This window comes from Phoca vitulina, unplaced genomic scaffold (genome assembly GCF_004348235.1).
Source record: "Phoca vitulina isolate PV1807 unplaced genomic scaffold, GSC_HSeal_1.0 scaffold10, whole genome shotgun sequence".
Lineage (NCBI taxonomy): Eukaryota > Metazoa > Chordata > Mammalia > Carnivora > Phocidae > Phoca > Phoca vitulina.
In genome coordinates this window covers 41,187,495-41,210,785 of record NW_022589713.1, presented here as the reverse complement: position 1 = coordinate 41,210,785, position 23,291 = coordinate 41,187,495, and the positions used below count along the sequence as shown (strand labels likewise).

At 45.0% G+C, this 23,291-nt stretch overlaps 1 protein-coding gene across 1 annotated transcript in view; it reads right to left on the bottom strand.

The window, feature by feature from the left end:
- GPD1L (glycerol-3-phosphate dehydrogenase 1 like) overlaps positions 1-23,291 on the bottom strand; it is a 64,600-nt gene that overhangs the window by 31,889 nt on the left and 9,420 nt on the right. The window contains exons 2-4 of the mRNA XM_032408853.1: positions 18,792-18,969; positions 1,963-2,103; positions 282-420 (exon numbers count right to left, since the gene is read on the bottom strand). Coding sequence (XP_032264744.1) covers positions 282-420; positions 1,963-2,103; positions 18,792-18,969 — 458 coding nt within the window. The remainder of the gene's footprint in view (positions 1-281; positions 421-1,962; positions 2,104-18,791; positions 18,970-23,291) is intronic.

Below are 23,291 nucleotides of genomic sequence, written 5' to 3'. Positions count from 1 at the left end.
GCAGCCCCTACATGGATGTCATCACCTGCTTCTCAGTATAAGCCACTTTGCATTTTTTGTGTTTAACCTTGATAATTCATTATCGGCTCATGGGAGGTCCAAATGGTCTCCTTGCCTTTACTTTGATTCTGGAGGCTGTTGACTTCCTTACATTAAATCCCCACCCCACTGAATAATCTACCTGAGGAAGAGTCCACTACAGAAGATACCAGAAATGGCAAATGTGCTTTTAAAACACTGAATGTCCGGGCTCCCAAGGCTCCCCACCCAGCCAACCTCACCGATGGTGGTCTCACAAAACTTCTCTGCAGCCACTTCACTGGCAATGTTGGCTCCCATGAGCACGCTGACGTCAATGCCCATCTTCTCCCGGATGATGTCGGAAATGAGCTTCAGCCCCTCAGGACCCTCGTCTATGCCCTGTAAGGATGTCAACAAGTTAGGGGAACTCAAACCACCAAGTGAATGAGGCATGCCACAGTCACTCTGTTACTTGAAAAAGAGCTCTTACAAGAGTAACATACATACCATGTCTGCACCGTTGAAAGCGTAACAATAAAACGGAAAGAAAATGACGTCCACCCAGAACGTGACGTATACCACTGAAGTCCCATATGTCCCTCCCCAAGTCCGTCCTCCTTCTCGCTACTGGTCCACACCCCCACCAGGGTAAACCACTATCCTGTGGGCTGTACGCACCGCTCCCTTCTGCTCTTGACCATTTTGCCGCATAAAGCTATCCCTAAACAAGATGTTATGCCATTATGCCTGCTTTTGAAAGCCTGTAAGTGAAATTGTACCATTCACCCATGAGGTACTGTTTGGTGCTACCCTATCATTTTAGAGACTCACCCATGTGGCTGCATGAATGTTCTGGTGTGTTTCTATTTACCACTGTGTTGTATTCCAAAACGAAAGGCCACTATTCATTTATCCATTGTACTTATAACTGACATGTAAGTTGTTCAAGTTTGCTTTCATAAACACTCATCTATGAACCACTCGAGAGAACAAAGTCTCTCGAGGGGTTCTTAACCTTTTTTATGATGTGGCCCTCACACAGGGCAGTCTTGTGAAGTTTTATGGACTCATTCTCAGAATTTCATATGCATAAAGCAAAATGCATGAGATTACCCAGGAAGCCGATTACATTGAAACATAGTTATCAAAGTGTTTTAAAAAAACACACAAATTTATGACAAAGTAATATACGTGCTGTTTTATTAATGCAATTAGAAAAAGATGATTTGGCAAGTTTAACAATTACCATAATTTCAAGGTCGTGATCAGCATAAATGATACCTTCAGATAACTTGGAGCCATTATAAAGTGGCATGAAAATACCTGGGATTTCTATTGATAACAGGGCCACAGACTGTTATGGCAAGTCTGGCCTGTGGCTGGCATTCATACACGAGAGCAACGCTCATTTCAGTTAGAAGTTACAATGAATAAAAATGTAGTTTTTCTCCCCACATTTAAGTCCAGGAACCTCCTGAATTCTGTCTAGGGACCTGTGGGGGTGGTTTGTGGACTTCTGGTTAAAAACTCCCTTTACGGAGTATACCCAGGAGTGGAAACTAACAAGGATGCAATTCCCAGCAACACAAACCACCAGTGATTTCCACAACGCAGGCTGAGAACCATGTCCTGGACAGGTTCTTTCTGACAGCAAGGCTCGTCAGGAGGAGCCCATTCTCACATCACTGCCACTGCTCAAAGCCGCTGTGATAGAAAGCAGCCCTCGCCTGAAGTGGGGCTCAGCTGAGCTCCTGAGCTCCTGCGATGTGTGTTACTGATTATTTTCCAGGCATCTTTAAAAAAACCAGAAAACAAAAAACTGCCATAACCTCCCTTTCCGCTCCTATTTCTAACAGATGGAAGTGAGAGGAAATAAATCTCCCCCATAACTGACGTCCAGCCCAGCGATGCTTGTTCTGCCTGGGGTCACCGGCCAGTTACCTTGATGAGGGTGATTCCTAGCGCTTCCTTGGGCACTCTCCCGGTGATCTCGTCACAGATTCTGTTAATGAACTGGTGGGGAATGACAAACACCAGCAGGTCTGCATCCTGCACGGCCTCACTGAGGTTTGGGACAGCAACCTGCAATGACAAGGAGGAGGAAACAGTTACTCCTACACCAAAATATGCCTCTCCCAATGATTTCATTCACTGACCATTTATCAGACGCCTACTGTGTGCAGAGTACTGTGCAGACAGACAGGAAAGGCAAATGTGCTGTGGGCTTGGCCTTCCCCTTCAGGACACATCCGAAGCTAGCAGAATCCTGCCTCTTGCTTACCAGCTGGGCAAGTGACTTAGCTTCTCCATGCCTCAGTTTCCCTACCTGAAAAAAGGAGTCCTAATACTGTGTGGGTTGTTCTCTGCTGCTCTCCCAATCTCTCAATCCATTTTCTGCCCTTCTTTGCCTTGCTGTGTTCCCCAAGGAGCTGCTTTCTGTGGACCGTTTTCGCTGGGGGCCCTTGCTCTCTGCCTTCCAGTTGGCCTCAGCCAAAGTGGGATGCTGTTAGGAGATCCAAGGTGGGAGGAGAGACAGGTCAGGTATGTATCAGCCTCCTGGGGCCATTATGGCCCAGGCTCACAGGGATGCTGGCTTGGCTTCATTCTACAGTTCTACCTCCTGACAGGCAGCCTCTCTTCTATGTCTCAAAGCTCTGGTCAGGCTGGTTTGGTGACACTAGTCTGTCCCCTTGCCCTTTCAGGGGTGGTTATGATTTCCTGCCGTTGCTAAACTCTGGACACTCCAGGAAGCCCTTTTGGTTCTCTCCACTCTGCCCACACCTCTGTAAACAGTCCCATGCTAAACTCTCCTAGGTAAAGCACTTGGAGAGCACTCTCTTGAAGAGTAAGTGATATAGATCACGTTTCACACCTGGTATGCACTCAGTACATTTCAGCTCTTATGGTGATTTCTTTCCTTCAGATAAATATGAAGATGGGTTTTAGAATTTAACATGGGCAGGGGCGCCTGGGTGGCTCAGTCGTTAAGTGTCTGCCTTCGGCTCAGGTCATGATCCCAGAGCCCTGGGATCGAGCCCCGCGTTGGGCTCCCTGCTCGGCGGGAAGCCTGCTTCTCCCTCTCCCATTCCCCCTGCTTGTGTTCCCTCTCTCACTGTGTCTCTGTCAATTAAATAAATAAAATCTTAAAAAAAAAAAAGAATTTAACATGGGCAGAGAAACGCATACACACACACACACACACACACACACACTCAGAGGCAGAGGTGAGGGCAACTAGTGAGAACATGGGGGCACATGGTCTCTCGCAGAGACTGCTCACTGTTGCTCAATGTCCATTCTCCCCTTCCTCCTCAGCATGAGAAGGCCCCAGTTTGGTGCTAGGTTCATAAATGCTCAGAAGGAAGGCTACGTTCCTCATCCTCCCTTGCAGCTAGGTGCCCCATGTGATTCAGTTCTGACCCACGGGGCGTCCATAGAAGTGCTGTGTGTGACCTCTGGGAAATGTCCTTGGAGGCCTTTCCTCCTTCTTTTGCCAGAGGGAATGTGAAGACATGGCTGGAGTTCAGACAGTCATCTTGGACTATGAGGAAGAAACCAAATGCTGAGATGGCAGAACAGTGGGATAAAAAGAGTCCCTGACATCATTAACACGTCATTAATACCATAAATGTCGGGTGATCCAGAAAGATGGCGGAGGAGTAGGGGACCCTATTTCAACTGGTCCCCGGAATTGAGCTGGATATCTACCAGACCACCCTGAGCACCCACGAAACCAGCCTGAGGTGTAAGAAGATCTGGATCTCTACAAACAGAATATCGCAGGTGGTTGGTTTTGAGGTACGAAGCAGGGAGCCCTGATTCCGCGGGCAGATGTCAGAGGATAAACGGCAGCGGGAGGGTGCCTGGCCGTGGGGATCCTACACCGCCAGTGAGCGACAGCCTCGTGTGCTGCAGACGGGGCACAGACTCGCAGTAGCGTCGGGAAAGGACTTTAGGGCAGCCCCCGGGGTGGAAACCCGGAGCAGCGGGGTCGCGCCCAGGAACTGCAGCCCCCGGGGCAGAAACCGGGAGCGGGCGGGGTTACGCCCAGGAACTGCAGCCCCCGGACGGAAACCGGAGCAGCGGGGTCGCGCGAGAGCGCGAACTGGGAGCGGCTGGCGGTTTTAGAAGCACAAAGGGCAGAGACGCGCCCCGACCTGGAGGCAGGACTGGGAGCGCTGCGGAGGGGCGCACAACCCAGGCCACTGCAGTTTATAGCAGCACGGACAGAAACGGAGACAGTGTGGCCTGGAGAGCTCACTGAAGAACAGACTGTGGTCTCTCTGCTCTGAGGCAGGGGGTTGGAAACGGTCTCTTCTGCTCTGACTCGCGGAAGAGACGCGGAAAGCCGCCAGGGAAAGGCGCCAGAGAACAAAAGCCCCAAAGACTGATTCCCGCTGAGCCCATCCCCCACGAAAGGGGGGGCAGGGCAACTCCGCCCAAACAGGATTGCCTGAGTAACAGCACGGCAGGCCCCTCCCGCAGAAGACAGGCTGGGAAAACAAGAGGCCAGCAACCCTAAGGTCCCAAGAAAACAGGTGCATCTTGCTTGGGTTCTGGTCAATAATTTGGACTCTATACATTCCCTCAAACACCCATCAACAGAATGACTAGGAGGAGGAGCCCCCAAAATAGAAAAGAATCAGATATTATGACTTATGCTGCAGATTTACAAATGGATGCAGATATAACCAAGATGTCAGAGATGGAATTCAGGCTAGCAATTGTGAAGACAATGGCTAGAATGGAGAAATCAATTAATGGCAACATAGAGTCTCTAAGGGCAGAAATGAAAGCTGAATTGGCAGAACTTAAAAATGCTATCAATGAGATCCAATCCAATCTAGATAATCTAACACCTAGGGTAACTGAGGCAGAAGAACGAATAAGCGACCTGGAAGACAATATAATAGATAAAAAGGGAAAAAAGGAGGCCAGGGAAAAACAACTCAGAATCCACGAAAATAGAATCAGAGAAATAAGTGACACCATGAAGCGTTCCAATGTCAGAATAATTGGAATCCTGGAGGGAGTGGAGAGAGAGAGAGGACTAGAAGATGTATTTGGGCAAATCGTAGCTGAGAACTTCCCTAACCTGGGGAATGAAACAAACATTCGAGTCCTAGAGGCAGAGAGGACCCCTCCTAAGATCAAGGAAAACAGGCCAACACCCCGGCATGTAATAGTAAAACTTGCAAATCTTAGAACCAAGGAAACCATCTTAAGGGCAGTTAGGGGGAAGAGATTCCTTACGTACAGAGGGAGGAACATCAGAATAACGTCAGACCTATCCACAGAGACCTGGCAAGCCAGAAAGGCCTGGCAAGACATATTCAGGGTACTAAATGAGAAGAACATGCAGCCAAGAATACTTTATCCGGCAAGGCTTTCATTTAGAATGGATGGAGAGATGCAGAGCTTCCACGACCAGCAGAAACTGAAAGAATATGTGACCACTAAGCCGGCCCTGCAAGAAATATTAAGGGGGTTCTATAAAACGAGAAAGACCCCAAGAGTGATCTACAACAGAAATTTACAGGGACAATCTATAAAAACAACGTCTTCACAGGCAACATGATGACAATTAATTCATATCTTTCAATAATCACTCTCAACGTGAATGGCCTAAACGCTCCCATAAAACAGCACAGGGTTGCAGATTGGATAAAAAGACAGGACCCATCCATATGCTGTCTACAAGAGACTCATTTTGAACCTAAAGATACATCCAGACTGAAAGTGAAGGGATGAAGATCCATCTTCCATGCCAGTGGACCTCAAAAGAAAGCTGGGGTAGCAATTCTTATATCAGACAAATTAGATTTTAAACTAAAGTCTGTAATAAGAGACACCGAAGGACACTATATCATTCTTAAAGGGTCTATCCAACAAGAAGATCTAACAATTGTAAATATCTATGCCCCCAACATGGGAGCAGCCATCTACATAAGCCAACTGTTAACCAAAATAAAGAGTCATATTGATAACAATACGTTAATTGTAGGAGACCTCAATACTCCACTTTCAGCAATGGACAGGTCATCTAAGCAGAAAATCAACAAGGAAACAAGAGCTTTGAATGACACATTGGACCAGATGGACCTCATAGATATTTACAGAACATTCCACCCTAAAACAACAGAATACTCATTCTTCTCGAGCGCACATGGAACTTTCTCCAGAATAGACCATATACTGGGTCACAAATCAGGTCTCAACCGATACCAAAAGATTGAGATTATTCCCTGCATAGTCTCAGATCACAATGCTCTAAAACTGGAACTCAATCACAAGAAAAAATTTGGCAGAAATTCAAACACTTGGAAGCTAAAGACCACTCTGTTCAAGAATGTTTGGGTCAACCAAGAAATCAAAGAAGAACTTAAACAATTCATGGAAATCAATGAGAACAAAAACACATCGGTCCAAAACCTATGGGATACTGCAAAGGCGGTCCTAAGGGGGAAATACATAGCCATCCAAGCCTCACTCAAAAAAATAGAAAAATCCCGAATTCACCAACTAACTCTACACCTTAAAGAACTAGAGAAAAAGCAACAAACGACGCCTAAGCCACGCATTAGAAGAGAAATAATTAAAATTAGAGCAGAAATCAATGAATTAGAAACCAGAAACACAATAGATCAGATCAACGAAACTAGAAGTTGGTTCTTTGAAAGAATTAATAAGATTGATAAACCACTGGCCAGACTTATCCCAAAGAAGAGAGAAAGGACCCAAATTAAATTAAAATTATGAATGAAAGGGGAGAGATCACGACTAACACCAAGGAAATAGAAACAATTATTAGAAATTATTATCAACAACTATATGCCAATAAACTGAGCAATCTGGATGAAATGGAGGCCTTCCTGGAAACCTATAAGCTGCCAAGACTGAAACAGGAAGAAATTGACAACCTGAATAGGCCAATAACCAGTAACGATATTGAAGCAGTGATCCAAAACCTCCCAAAAAACAAGAGTCCAGGGCCTGATGGATTCCCTGGGGAATTCTACCAAACATTCAAAGAAGAAATAGTACCTATTTTACTGAAGCTGTTTCAAAAAATAGAAACAGAAGGAAAACTTCCAAACTCATTCTATGAGGCCAGCATTACCTTAATCCCCAAACCAGGCAAAGACCCCATCAAAAAGGAGAATTTCAGACTGATAACCCTGATGAATATGGATTCCAAAATCCTCAACAAAATCCTAGCTAATAGGATCCAACAATACATTAAAAGGATCATCTACCACGACCAAGTGGGATTTATACCTGGGATGCACGGGTGGTTCAACATTCGCAAATCAATCAATGTGATAGAACACATTAATAAGAGGAGAGAGAAGAACCATATGGTCCTCTCAATTGATGCAGAAAAAGCATTTGACGAAGTACAACATCCTTTCCTGATTAAAATTCTTCAGAGTATAGGGATAGAGGGAACATTCCTCAAGTTCATAAAATCCATCTATGAAAAACCCACAGCGAATATCATCCTCAATGGGGAAAAGCTGAGAGCCTTTTCCTTAAGATCAGGAACACGTCAAGGATGTCCACTCTTGCCACTATTGTTCAACATAGTACTAGAAGTCCTAGCAAAAGCAATCAGACAACAAAAAGAAATAAAAGGTATTCAAATTGGCAAAGAAGTCAAACTCTCTCTTTTCGCAGATGACATGATACTTTATGTGGAAAACCCAAAAGACTCCATCCCCAAATTACTAGAACTCATACAGCAATTCAGTAACGTGGCAGGATACAAAATCAATGCACAGAAATCAGTTGCTTTCTTATACACTAACAATGCAACTGTAGAAAGAGAAATTAGAGAAATGATTCCATTTACAATAGCACCAAAAACCGTAAGATACCTCAGAATAAACCTAACCAAAGAGGTAAAGGATCTATACTCTAGGAACTACAGAACGCTCATGAAAGAAATTGAAGAAGACACAAAAAGATGGAAAAATATTCCATACTCATGGATCGGAAGAATAAACATTGTTAAAATGTCTATGCTACCCAGAGCAATCTATACCTTCAATGCCATCCCGATCAAAATTCCAATGACATTTTTCAAAGCGCTGGAACAAACAATCCTAAAATTTGTATGGAATCAGAAAAGACCCCGAATCGCCAAGGAAATGTTGAAAAAGAAAAACAAAGCTGGGGGCATCACGTTGCCCGATTTCAAGCTATACTACAAAGCTGTGATCACCAAGACAGCATGGTACTGGCACAAAAACAGACATACAGACCAATGGAACAGAATAGGGAACCCAGATATGGACCCTCAACTCTATGGTCAAATAATCTTTGACAAAGCAGGAAAAAACATGCAATGGAAAAAAGCAATAAATGGTGCTGGGAAAATTGGACAGCCACATGCAGAAGAATGAAACTTGACCATTCTCTAACACCATTCACAAAGGTAAACTCAAAGTGGTTGAAGGACCTCAATGTGAGACAGGAATCCATCAAAATCCTAGAGGAGAACATAGGCAGTAACCTCTTTGACATCGCCCACAGCAACTTCTTTCAAGATACATCTCCAAAAGCTAGTGAAACAAATGCAAAAATGAACTTTTGGGACTTCATCAAGATAAAAAGCTTCTGCACAGCAAAGGAAACAGTCAACAAAACAAAGAGGCAACCCACAGAATGGGAGAAGATATTTGCAAATGACACTACAGATAAAGGGCTGGTATCCAAGATCTATAAAGAACTTCTCAAACTCTGGGGCACCTGGGTGGCTCAGTCGTTAAGCGTCTGCCTTTGGCTCAGGTCATGATCCCAGGGTCCTGGGATCGAGCACCGCATCGGGCTCCCTGCTCTGCGGGAAGCCTGCTTCTCCCTCTGCCACTCCCCCTGCTTGTGTTCCCTCTCTCGCTGTGTCTCTCTCTGTCAAATAAATAGAATCTTAAAAAAAAAAAAAAAGAATTTCTCAAACTCAACACCCAAAAAACAAATAATCAAGTCAAAAAGTGGGCAGAAGATATGAAAAGACACTTCACTGAAGAAGACATACAAATGGCTAACAGACACATGAAAAAATGTTCATCATCATTAGCCATCAGGGAAATCCAAATCAAAACCACACTGAGATACCACCTTACACCAGTTAGAATGGCAAAAATGGGGAAAGAAACAACAAATGTTGGAGAGGTTGTGGAGAAAGGGGAACCCTCTTACACTGTTGGTGGGAATGCAAGTTGGTACAGCCACTTTGGAAAACAGTGTGGAGGTGCCTCAAAAATGTAAAAATAGAGCTACCCTATGACCCAGCAATTGCACTCCTGGGTATTTACCCCAAAGACACAGATGTAGTGAAAAGAAGGGCCACATGCACCCCAATGTTCATAGCAGCAATGTCTGCAATAGCCAAACTGTGGAAAGAGCCGAGATGCCCTTCAACAGATGAATGGATAAAGATGTGGTCCATATATACAATGGAATATTACTCAGCCATCAGAAAGGATGAATACCCAACTTTTACATCAACATGGATGGGACTGGAGGAGATTATGCTAAGTGAAATAAGTCAAGCAGAGAAAGTCAATTATCATATGGTTTCACTTATTTGTGGAACATGAGGAATAGCATGGAGGACACTAGGAGAAGGAAGGGGAAAATGAGGGGGGCGGGAATTGGAGGGAGAGATGAACCATGAGAGACTACAGGCTCTGAGAAACAAACAGGGTTTTGAGGGGGGGAATGGGTTAGCCCGGTGATGGGTATTAAGGAGGGCACGTACTGCATGGAGCACTGGGTGTTATACGAAAACAATGGATCGTGGATCACCACATCAAAAACCAATGATGTATTGTATGGTGACTAACATAACATAATAAAATTTTTAAAAAAATACCATAAATGTCTTTTACAGGAGAGAAGAAAAAACATTTAGGTCACTGCTGTGATAGGTTTTCTGTCATATATACCTGAACCGAACTCTAACTGAGATAGCTCCTTTTAAGCATTCGCGGTTCCCAAAATGAAGGGACTAGAGGAAGATTCTTCTCTGAGCAAGTGCTACTATGTGCCACAGGAACATCATTCAGGACGGCTAAGCCTCCTACGAAAGCTAGTTTGGGCACTGTGATGGAAACTGCCAACTCCTCACCAAAATTCCTTCTCACCTTCTTCCATAATCACAGAGTGGAAGCCAGTCACTAGTCACCTCGCTAAGGACCACATTTCCCAGCAGCCCCTGCAGTTACACGGGCCATGGACCAAGTTCTCATCAACAGAGCGTGAGAGGGAGCAGTGCATACCACTTATGGCCCAGAACCCCTAAAACAGCAGGCTGCTTCCTCCACACTTTCTTTCCCCACTTTCTGTTGTTGAAACCCAAGGCAACCCAGACCTAAGAGATGGCACATGAGGAAGAAAGATGGGACCAAGCATAACAGTGTGAAGCAAAGCCGCTAGACCACTATTATGTGAGAGGGAAATAAATCCTTTTGTTCTTTAAGTCACATGATTATTATGCCTCTTCTTTTATCTTAGTCTATCCTCTTAACTAATACATGTGCTAAGAGTTGCTCCCTCCCTCAAAGAATCCCCCAAGGAAATCTATCTGGAATTATTTCATCCCCTTATCCCTTTGGTTGGTATGGAAGACTTCTGTAATTTCCCACCCAGCCTGGTTTCTCCTTCTTTCTGGCCAAAGTGCCCCTAAATTTCCTTCCAAAAGCTACTGCATCCCCATTTTAACCATGCAATTTGGGTGGAGTTGGCCGCCCCCCTGCTCCACAGATGTGTCTTCTTGTCCAAGCCAGTGGGCACATAAAATAATGAGAACCAAGAAGATGTTTGCTGGGGCTTCTTTGTGACAGTTGCTTCCTTACTCTTCTCCAGTAGCTATTGGGTCTTTCCTTGAACAGTGCGGGATGATGGTGTGAGGTCTGGAACAGCTGCAACCATTTTACAAATGTGAGGGGGAGAACCTAGTCCTGCCTGCCAAGGGCTCCCTCGTGAATGAAGCCAACTTTGTGGAAGGCAGAGCAGAGAAACCGAGGAAAACACAGGGCCTTGTGAACCTCATTTAAGCCATTGGTTCAGGCTATGCCTGAAACCAGCCCTACCTGGATTTTTAGTCATATGAAACAAATCATCCCCTATCTTAGCTTAAGTCAGTTTGAATGGCAGCATAGTCATTCCCCATACAGCAAATCATAACCCAAACTTTACTGGCACTTCTCCTCTTATTCACACTCCCCAGAGCAGGGGAGCTGTTTTCCTCTTCAGAGGGGCTTCTCTGGATTAGTAATCCAGGCTGAATAGCCACAGGTGACAAGGATGCATCACCCAAAATCTACCTGCCTATTAGTTCCCTCGAATTTGGAGATTCTACCTCCTCCAAAAGAGCAATTTCTTATTCTATTCCATTAGCCTTCTGATGCCAATCCCCAGCTGCTCTGTCCTTTACTGGAAAAGTTCTTTCTCCTCTTATGTATTTGCCTGTGGTCCCACTCAATCCCCTCCCAGCCTTTGTAAAAACTCTGACCCCTCACTCCACCATGGGTAACTAACTAGCCTTACTTAGGTGGGGATTTCTGCTCTGTACACTCTCATGCAGAGCCTGACAGCCTGAATTCTAGTTAAAATCTTTTTTCTTCTCTAGACCTCTTGTTTCTCCTCTTCCCCATCCATCCCACACACGCGCACGCACACGCACACACATGCACGCACGCACACACGCACCTGCATTTCTACCCCTTTCAAGGCATTTCCCAACATGGTGAAATGGAAAAAACACCAGAACCAAAGAGAAAATATGGAAAAGATGTACGTTTGAGTCCCATATCTGCAAATGATCAGCTGTGTGACCTTGGATAAGTGATGTATCCTCACTGACCTCACTCACCCCATGTACAAAGGGGTATAAAAATCACTTTGCCTACCCAGCCACTTCACAGAGCACTTTCAGATTAAGTAGTATAAATGGGAGTGCTTCAAAATGATACGAAACAAATGAAAGAGATTACACATCAGAAAAATCTACCTGCTTCCTACAAATTCTTACCTTTTAAGGAGTCTGCCCATCCCTGTGTCCCATTTTAAAAAACATGCAAGGAAGCTGCCAACTGGTCTGGATTTCTTCCTGTCCCTACCATTTCCTTCTTCAGTAAATCAAAGAAGAACCTGCAATTGGTTGGGAACGTGATGGATCTCCAGGACATATGACTGGGGGCTCAGCGTACACACAAATGTCCTTCCACTCTCCTTGGTGGAGCGCTTAGGGTTTAACCCACAGAAGCAATGTGTAACATGAGCTGCATTTCGATGGCATGCATGGCCCATTCACAGAACATTATTCCTCTTACACGGTATCAAACGAGCTCTCCTCAACTAACCCAGTAACTGGAATACCCTATTTCAGAATAAAACCTATAGCTAAGTCTTTGCTTATCTTTTACCCTGAACAAAATCAAGACACTGCTTTAGAAATGCTGACCTATTTCACATGCTTCCTGTCAAAATCTTTCCGAGGGTGTCCACCATGAAAGAACCTGAAATACACTGGGAAAGACAAGTCAGAACAAAAGGGCTTGCCTTTCATAGGCAAGGAGGATAAATAGTCAAGTCAGAACCAAGGCATCATGGTTGGCCCACTTAATGTTCAGACTTCCAGGAATCCGGGGCTCTTCGTCCACGTTTTTATATATATACACACACATATAAAATCATTTATTAAAACAAAGCTGATAAATGTATGTGGAGAAGCCTAAAGGTTCTTTTGCATCCCCCTGGCTTGGTTATCACTGTACAGTATAGGGACACGTTGGCCTAGCTCTATCACCAGTTAGCTAACTGGACACCCACAGGCAACTCACCTACATTCTCAAGGGAATGAGCATTTAGATTAACCACAACAGCATATGAGGAACACACAAAGCAAAGTAGAGGTTCAAAACTATTATGGTGCCCTCCTGTTCTTCTAATCTCAATTTCGGCCAAGAGCATAGGTGAATTTATGTCCTTGCTCTATATTCAGAAAAATGATCCTCAGATACAGACAGACAACCTTATCTGATGAGTCTTATGTAAATAAGCCACCAGTGAGGCTGCTTCGAGAGAAACACAGCTGTTAACCGCCCGGACTCCCCAAGACTACACCAGTAATATAGACTGATGAGGTAGACCAGTGGTGCCCAAAGTGCGGTTCCTGAAGCAACCGCATCACCATCACCTGGGAACTTGTTACAAATGCAAACGTATGGGCTTCATCTGAGACCCAGTGAATCAGAAACGCTCGGGTGGACACGGCAATCCCTGTTAAGCTCTCCAAGCGATTCTGAGGAGCATTTAAATTCGAGAAGCAGCAGTGACAAAGACTCTTCTAACAAAAACCAGAAAGCTAAACCCAGGGAGGCTTCTACTGACCTGATATTCTAATTCTGAGAAGGCTTGCAGCCAAAATTAATAGTTATTATCCCAACTCTATTACCCAAAAGTAAGGGGCCATTTTTTTTTTTTTTTAATTGTCTCGGCCTAACCTCACATCGCATAGGATACCACTTAAAGCACTGAGACAAAACTCTCCACCCTGCTTTGTTCTTCCTCACCACCTCCACTGGCCCTGGCACTCCTTCGGACCCCAAAAAATCCAGTCACTACTCTAGGTGCGGAGGAAACATCAGCCAATGCGGGCCTATCCAAGAAACATCCAAAGAATTAGTAAGGAAAGCAAATATATAAATTCGCTTTCAAACTTAGAAGCTTTCATGCTTCAAAGGACAGCATCAAGAAAGTGAAAACTTGAAGAAAAGGAGAAAATACTTCTGAACTATATATCTGAAAATGGACTTGTATCTAATTTTATTAAGAATGCTAGGGGCACCTGGCTGGCTCAGTAGGAATAGCGTGTGACTCTTGATCTCAGGGTCGTGAGTTCGAGCCCTACGTTGGGTGTAGAGATTACTTAAAAATAAAATCTTTAAAAAAAAAGAAAAAAAGGGGGTGCCTGGGTGGCTCAGTCGTTAAGCGTCTGCCTTTGGCTCAGGTCATGATCCCAGGGTCCTGGGATCGAGCCCCGCATCGGGCTCTCTGCTCAGCGGGAAGCCTGCTTCTCCCTCTCCCACTCCTCCTGCTTGTGTTCCCTCTCTCGCTGTGTCTCTCTCTGTCAAATAAATAAATAAAATCTTAAAAAAAAAAAAAGAAAAAAGAATTCTTACTACTCCTTAATAAAAAGACAACCCAATTTTTTAAATGGACAAAGATTGTGAATACACATTTCTCTGAGGGAGATATACAAATGTCCAATGAGCACATGGAAAGATGCTCAACATTGTTAGACTTTAGGCAAGTGAAAATCAAAATCACAATAAAATATCACCTTATACCCACCAGGATGGGTAGGATCAAAAAGTTAGATAATGACGAAGGTGTTTGTAAGGATGTGGAGCATCTGGAACCCCTACACGCTGCTGGTGGGAGTGTACAACGGTGCAGTGACTTTGGAAAACAGCCCGGCAGTTCCTCAAAGAGTTCAACGTTACCATATGATCCAGCAATTGCACTCCTAGGTACCCACTCAAAAGAACTGAAAACACATTCACACAAAACACTGTATACAAGTGTTCATAGCTGTATTATTCACAAGAGCTGAAAAGTGCAAACCACCCAAATGTCCATCAACAGACAAGTGGATAAATAACAATATGGTACATCCATAAAATAGAATCTTGTTCAGCCATAAAAAGGAATGGAGTACCAACACATGCTACAACACAGATAAACCTTGAAACACGATGCTAAATCAAAGAAGCCAGACACAGAAAATTATATATTGTATGGTGCCATTTATATGAAATGTCTGGAATAGGCAAGTCTATAGAGACAGAAAGATGAGCAGTTGCTTAGGGCTGGGGCAGGGGATAGGAGGAAATAGGAAGTGACTCCTACATGGTGTGGGGTTTCTTTTTGGGGTGATGAAAATATTTTAAAATTGATGGTGGTAATGTTTGCACAACTCTGAATATACTCAAAACCACTGACTTGTACACTTGAATGGGTGAATTGTATGATCTGTGAATCGGACCTCAGTCAAGTTGTTTTAAAAAGAGTTGGTAAGGTTTAGAAAGCAAGATGAGAAACAATGACAACGGTATTTCACAGAAGATGCTGTGATCGTAAATCCTGGCGCCACGCTGAGGCTGGTTAAACCTGCAGCGAGAAGGCAAAGGAGCTCTCTACCTGGTTGAGACCCTAGACAGACAGCTATAAAACAGGATCAATGATTTACATCCAACAGTGGCAAGAAAAGGGAAGCGTTCTTTCCGCTCAGGTTTCAGAGAAAACTGCAAACCCAGATTGTCCCAGTTTTTAGTCAACAGGTGATGACATGGTGACATCACTGTTACAAGAGGTTGGGGGGGGGGGGGAGTCACCTGATGAGGATGGGCATGAAGAAGGTCAGTGGGAAACAGCGTGGGGGCCCCGAGCCAGAAAGACTCACAGTCTCACATCAGCACACCAACTGACAGACATCACAAATAGCAATCCTATGTGGATGGAAATGCAACATGTCTCTCATGACGATTAAGGGTCTTACCTAACACTAGTTGATTTTTTAAAGGACCAAATGAGATAGCTGAAAAACTGAAATAAACATATAAAACTAAAAAAAAAAACAACAACAACAAAAACAAATCCCCAGCTCTTAAAAAAAAAATACTTCACAGGAAACTAAATATACATATGGATCACCTCATTTACTCCTCACAAAACGCCTAAGGGTAATAAAGCACTAGGAATAGCCGTCCGTCTGACCATGCTCACTCAGTGAGCACCAAGCCCTGACTCCCAGGGAGTCCCTCCACCACTACACTTCACCATCGGCTTTATTATGCAACATTTTCTGAGTGCAGTTCAAAACTATAAGAAGTATAGAGAAAAAAACCACCTGTGTACCTTCCACCAGCTTAAGAAATAAAACTTTCTAGCACCCCAGGTATCCTCTGCCAAGCACGGGTAAGCATGTGGAACAACGTGAACCCTCAGACGTGCTGGGGGAGTGTAGACTGATACAGCCGCTCTGGAAACGAGTGGTGTGACATGGTGACATTACGGCCGTGCGTTCCCAGTGACCCTGCAATTCTACCCCCTGGGAACACGGTCCATGACAACAAACAGCTGGAAACCACGCAAAGGTCCATTCCAGAGAATGGATACGTTCACTTTTGTGAACCTACAAGGCTTCAGACATCAACAGGGTCCTGGGAGTGGACAGTTCCTCCTTTCTCTCCTCCCTCTGTCCACACCCGGGGACATGGGGCAGGTGGTAGAATCAGTGTGGGCACTGGGCTCTGAGTGGCAATGGCTGTTGGCTCCTCTATGTCAATTCTCTCCCTGCCTCCTTCCCTCCTGGCTCCCCTGCTCCCGGCACAAGTTTCAGCTTCACAGAACCAGCTGGCAGGTCCCCCGCCCCACTGGGTACTGCGCCAGGAACCATGGAAGACCAAAAAACCAGAAAGTCAGGTTCACACACTCGGGGCAAGTGGGGCTGAACAGGTAGGTACATCAGGGACTGGCACAAAGCAGAGTGGAAGGAACGTATTTAACAAAGCATTGAGTCCAACAAGAATGAGAAGTTGAAACGCACAAATTTCCTACTCCAAGCAGGGGTCAGAGATGACCTCAGAAGCCTCCCACTGCAGTGGGAATAGCCGCTCCCTTTGTTCTTCCCCTCGGATATTTGGACAACTTAACTTCTAAGCTCAGAACCATAGGGATCCTTTCTCTCCCCACCAACAATGCCGAAAATGACTGCAGAAATGCTGCCTGACCCCCAGTGCAGTGACACAGAGAAGAAAGTGATCATTTGTCCAGAAGACAAGGGATTCAACGGGATGAGTCCGCTAGGAATCAAATTCAAACCCCAGCCTCTAGCTATGGGACCCCAGGCAAGTTCATTAACTTCTCTGGGCCTTGGTATCCTTCCCTACAAAATCAGAATCATCCTCGTAATAGGAAAACTAGCAGTATCAACCTAAGAGGGTTATTGAGAGCATTACACGAGACAAGATATGTGAGCTACTTAGCACAGTGCTTGACACTAATGAACCCTGTAACCAAAAGCTAAACAGCAATCTCCAGCGAGCAAGGTCTTTGCAAATCCGGACTTCCTGGCATTTATCAGTTTCCAAATCCGTCTCCCCTGCTGGACTCCTTGAAGGAAGAAACGTCATTTTAACCCTCTTCTTGTCTCCAGCAATGAACACTGTGCTTTGCATGCACTGTACATGCTCATAAAGGTTGATGAGTGAATATATGCAGAGATGAATATTTCATAAACAAAGAAGATGAGTTCATCCGGTTAACCAAGGAATCAGGCAGGGAATCAGACCACAATGGTCCGGTCTTCAAACAGACTTACTACAGAAAGCCACCAAGGGGTGAATCTGGCAACAGAAGTTCAAATTCCACTCACACAAGCAGCACGGTACACTCTTTTTATTCTTCTTGCTCATTTCTCCCTCCCACCTCCGGCAAGTCACTGGAATGAGGCCAAGCAATTACCTGTATTTTTCCCTCTCAGACCTAATAAGCTTAAATTTTAAACTGTCAGTCTTACAATCTTCTATTTTCTTCAGTCTCCTTCTGTAATTTAGGCCTTAACCCTGATTTTAATTACAGACTAGTACATTAGCTGTTCTCGTGTGTAGAAAGGGAATATCAGGACTGGGGGTCACAAGCAGCCGAAGGCAAGGCTGTGAGTTCCAGCTCTGATGGGACCAGCACCTTGAATGCCAAGAAAGTAGCCTGCTGTGGGCTGAATTGTGTGCCGTGCCCCCAACCCCAATTTCACAAGTTGATATCCTTTTTTTAAGATTGTATTTATTTATTTGACAGACAGAGACACAGCAAGAGAGGGAACACAAGCAGGGGGAGTGGGAGAGGGAGAAGGAGGCTTCCCGCTGAGCAGGGGGCCCGATGCGGGGCTCGATCCCAGGACCCTGGGATCATGACCTGAGCCGAATGCAGACGCTTAACCGACTGAGCCACCCAGGCGCCCCATAAGTTGATATCTTAACCCTAGTACCTTAGAATAAGACTGTATTTGGAGACAGGGTCTTTACAGAGGTTATTACATTAAAATGAGGACATTAGGGTGGGCCCTAATTCAACATGACTCGTATCCTTATGAGAGGAGATCGGGGCACCTGGGTGGCTCAGTCAGTTAAGCATCTGCATTCAGCTCAGGTCATGATTTCGGAGTCCTGGGATCAAGCCCCGCATGGGGCTCCGTGCTCAGCGGGGAGCCTGCTTCTCCCTCTCCCTCTGCCCCTCCCCCCCAGCTCCTGCGTGCGCGCTCTCTTGAATAAATCTATAGCAAAAAAAAAAAAAAAAAAGGAAGAAGAAGAAGAATAGATTAGGACACGGACACACAGAACGAAGACAGTATGAAGACACAGGAAGAAGACGACCATCTACAAGTCAAAGAGAGAGCCTCAGAAGAAACCAAACTTGCCAACACCCTTATCTAGGACTTGAAGCTTCCAGAACTGTGAGAAAATACATCTCTGTTGTCTAAGCCATCCGTTCTATTGTACTTTGTTATGGCAGCCCTAGCAAACTAACACAAAGCCCATCTTCAGAATCAGGAAAACCAAAACTGACCAAGCAAATTAGTTGGTAGTAGAAAGGGAAAAATGAGGAGGGAGGTAGCTTTTCCATTTCCCCAAGCCCCAAGTGCTAACTCAGCCAAGCGTTACTTTCAGAATTAACCAAAAGTACTTTCTGTCCCAAAGTCTTACCACATTTTCTGGCAGCTTGTGTCCAGGGAGATATTTTACATTTTCATGGTCATTATTTATGATGTCTGTCAGTTTTCTCCCATTAACCGTTTCTTCAAAGACCCACATCTTAACTGTGGAGGCAAACTTCTTAAGTTTCTTGACATTATTACCAATTATTTTTGCAACAGCTGAACCCCTACGAAAGAAACAGTGGAGAAGAAAAAAAAATTAAACTCACTGGGCAGAAGAGAAAAAGCATTTGATTGTAATTCAGACGAAATACGTGCTGATTCAAGCACAGGGCTTATAACTTCAGATGGGAAGTCCTATCAGCCACAAGCTTACAACCCTTTGAAGCCACAACCCTTTGAAGCTTAGTTGTTTTCACCTGGAAAGAACACCTGCCCCCCCCCCCCACCCCTGTGATCAGCAAAGCCCCAGAATTTGGTACAAGGTCAAAAACACCACCCCTTGAAACTAGTAAGCATCAACCTATCTTGGAAGAGAGTATCACAGGCAGAAAAGAAACCCACCTAAGAGATGACACAAAACATAAAAATAATACTTGGTGGGTACTCTAAGCCTCGGTGGCAACCAGGCTGTATTTCAAATCCATCACAGAGATTAAAATGTAGCCACCGTAGAATAAACTGTGTTCTGGTGAACTGCAACAGAGTTGCAGTCATAATGGGAAGACAAGAACCTGAGTGAATTCCAAGAAAGGAGCAGAGCGAGGGCACCGGGGCTCGGCTGCCTGAGTATTTGGTGCCCCCCACAGACGTTCACCCAGCTGGCCTCTAGGCCCCCACAAGCTTCCTTTTTCTCCTGCATCTCTGTTCACCAAACACATTCTGGTAACTAATCAGTGTCCCAGAGGCTTTGCTACAGGGAAAGAGAAGGCATTCCAACTAGTTAAACGCCAGTCCCCTGGACAAGGGCTGTAGGTCCGGGGCCAGCGGCCACCACAGCAGAGGTGTTCCTGGTCAGCCCCGGCACCTGTGCCCGTCTCACGAACATGCGCAGAGTGCACAGTGGGCCACGGGCCGCTAATTGAGCCTGGGTGACTCTGAATGGAGAAATGGTTTGTTTCGGGGTGCCTGGGTGGCTCATTTGTTAGGCGTCTGCCTTCAGCTCAGGTCATGATCCCAGGGTCCTGGGATCAAGCCCTGCATCAGGCTCCCTGCTCGGCGGAAGCCTGCTTCTCCCTCTCCCACTCCCCTGCTTGTGTTCCCTCTCTGTGTCTCTCTCTGTCAAATATTAAAATCTTTAAAAAAAGAAAGAAAGAAAGAGTGTGTCTCTTATACATCTTTCCTGGTATGGAAAGTAATTCCCCTTACCTTGTTCCCCTCTCTGAGTGGGTGGTAAGCTTCGGAGAGCCAAGAACGCATTGCCTTCGCTCTACTGGATCATCAGCATCTAGTCCAATAGCATTAGGCACAGTGGGCACTTGGCAGATATGTGATAACGGAGATAAATGAGTGAATGAGTGACTGATCGAAGTGACTGGTGAAACCAGGGAGAAGGCAGAGCCAGGTCCCTGATGACCTCACCTGTAACATAATGGAGTGTCCCCCCTTATTTTTGTCATGTCATTTTCAGCACCAATGAATCCCAAAGGATACACAGCATGGTCTGGTGGGCTTAATGTTTAACACTTCCAATATTCATTTAAATTTTCTGAACTAAGAAAAATAAATAAAATAAAATAAATAAATAAATAAATATTCTGAACTAACTCATTGCAGCAGATGCTACAGGTTTGCCTTTGGTTGCAGATGCTTGGCTTCCCCGAGAGGGGTTTGTAAAGGGAGAAGCAAGTATGTTCTGGTAAGACCACCAGGAGGGATCTGGTGGTTCTGGCTTATTTTCCCACTTGATTTACTGGATTTGGATTCCTTAGTGCCTAGTAGTCCCCCCTCACTTTGCTCACTTCCCCAGAATCACACTTGCCCTCTGTGACCTTGTGTGAGTTACTCAATGCCAAGGAACACTGTGAGCCTGAGCTGTTACCTCCCTGGGAGTCCGTAAGCAGCTGTTTCTCAGATTACAATTAAGGTGATAGTGATCGTGGGGAGAATCTTGGCCTCTCCTCTTTTTTTTTTTTTTAAGATTTTATTTATTTATTTGAGAGAAAGAGCACAAGCTGGGGGTGGGGGAGAGGGTGGGGGGGACGAGAAGAGAGAGCAGCGGACTCCTAGCCAAGCAGGGAGTCCGACATGACGCTGGAGCCTGACATGGGGCTGGAGCCTGACATGGGGCTCAATCCCAGGACCTGGAGATCATGACCTGAGCAGAAGGCAGACACTTAACCGACTGAGCCACCCAGGTGCCCCTCTTGGCCTCCCTCCTACAAAGTGTCAGGAGGAGAACTGGATGAATAGGTGTTTAGCTAACAAACTGTCTTGCCAGCATAGAGTAAGAATTTCACAGGTAAAGCCACAGAGCTTTGATATGTGCAATAGTTTATGCTATTCTTACTTGTGAGAAAGGACAGCGACGAAGTTCTGCATAGTTGTTTGGAGCAGCTGTTCTCAATGCTGGCTGCACGTCAGTCCCTGCGGAGCTTTAGAAACTACCCATCCCTGACCCTACTCTGGAGGCACAGATTTCATTGGTCTGGGGGGTGGCCTGGGACTCAGGATTTTTAAAGTTCCCAAGTAATCTAATTTACAGCCAAAGTTGAGAACCACCAGCTTAGTTTATCCATTTATAAGGAGATAAGGGAAGGTGATCAGGATTGAGGGACGAAGGATGGAATTTAATTTTTTTTTTAAGATTTTATTTATTTGAGAGTGAGCGAGCGAGCACAAGCAGGGGGAGGGGCAGAGGGAGAAGCAGGCTCCCCGCTGAGCAGGGAGCCCAAGGGACCTGGGGCTTGATCCTAAGACCCTGGGATCACAACCTAACCAAAGGCAGATACTTTTTTTTTTCTTTTTAATTTTATTATGTTATGTTAGTCACCATACAATACATCATTGGTTTTTGATGTGGTGATCCACGATCCATTGTTTTCGTATAACACCCAGTGCTCCATGCAGTACGTGCCCTCCTTAATACCCATCACCAGGCTAACCAATCCCTCCCTCCAAAACCGTTTGTTTCTCAGAGTCCATAGTCTCCCATGGTTCATCTCAAAGGCAGATACTTAACCAACTGAGCCGCCCAGGCACCCCGAGAAGCATGGATTTTAATTCAAGGACAAATCTAGCAAGGACAACAAAAAGATTCTAGTGCCTACGAGGCCTTGTCTTGCTCTTTCTAAATAACTTACACAGTAATCTGTTTTGTTTTTTGGGATCAGGACTTAAGACACTCTATTTTATTGTTTTAAACTCTTTGACAATCTCGTAAAATCTTCACGTCGAACCAAACATTTTGGTTGTTATTTGGTACAATCTCCATGTGAAACAAAACATTTTCTTTGCTACCCACCTTTTTTCTGGGGTGTTTATAAAACCTCTAAAATTATAATCCACCTCAACATAATAAAGGCCGTATATGACAAGCCCACAGCTGACATGACACTGGGTGTTCTTACCACCAAAAATGTGGGAGGGGGGTCAGGCAGAAACTTTTTATTTTAGGAAATAAATGTTTATTTTCTTGTTTTTATTTATTATTAATTTTTTTATTTTTTATTTTTATCCAAGATTTTTATTACCTTGGTTTGTAGTGGTTTCATGGGTATATTCCTTTCTCCAAACCCACCAAGTTATATACATTAAATACGTTCAGTGGTTTCTGTTATGTCAATCATGCTTCAAAAAAGCTGTTGTTTTGTTTTGTTTTGAAAGTATATAATCCACACCCCAAACTCCTTTTTGGCTCTGAAATGGTACTTGCTGTGCTCACTACACGTTTGTTACTACTTCTGACCAACATGAAGGAAGAGGATCAGACAGCGCAAACCAAGTGTTCTGGCGGAGCCTGAGTGTTCTGAAGGGACTGGAGGCTATTGTAAGTGACATACCCTGTTCTTAAAAAAAAAAAAGAAAGAAAGAAAGAAAGAAAAAAAAAGTGCCTGGCCTGCTGAGAGCGAGTCCAAAAAACACTCCCAGATATTAGAATTGAGCTTAGTATAAAAGTCCTGGCTACCGTCCACGCAGGCAGTTTCTAAGTGGTCTGGTCGGGGTTGGGGCAAAGGTCCCCAGTCACGCTGCTGGAGCTCTCCACGTTTCAGGGGTTTTTCCTGCCACGGCACAAGCAGACCCAGGCACGGATCTTTCACTGTCAGGGTCAAGGGCGTGGGCAGCCGTTTCCACACCGGCCCAGCTCATTCATCTACTAAATGACAGGTGGGACAGTGATCTTTAAGGTCCCTTCCAGGTCTCAGATCCAGTCCAGTGTTTTCCAAAGTGAGGAATGGGTGCCAGGGGCACCCCCAATGGCCAAGGGCTACCCACACACACAGCACCAAAGGACACTGATGCACTCATGCGCTCTCAACACCCATGGCCTTCTGAGAGAGTGCAGAATGTCTCATTTGAGTGCTACTGTGTTGTTACCATCTCTCCAGCA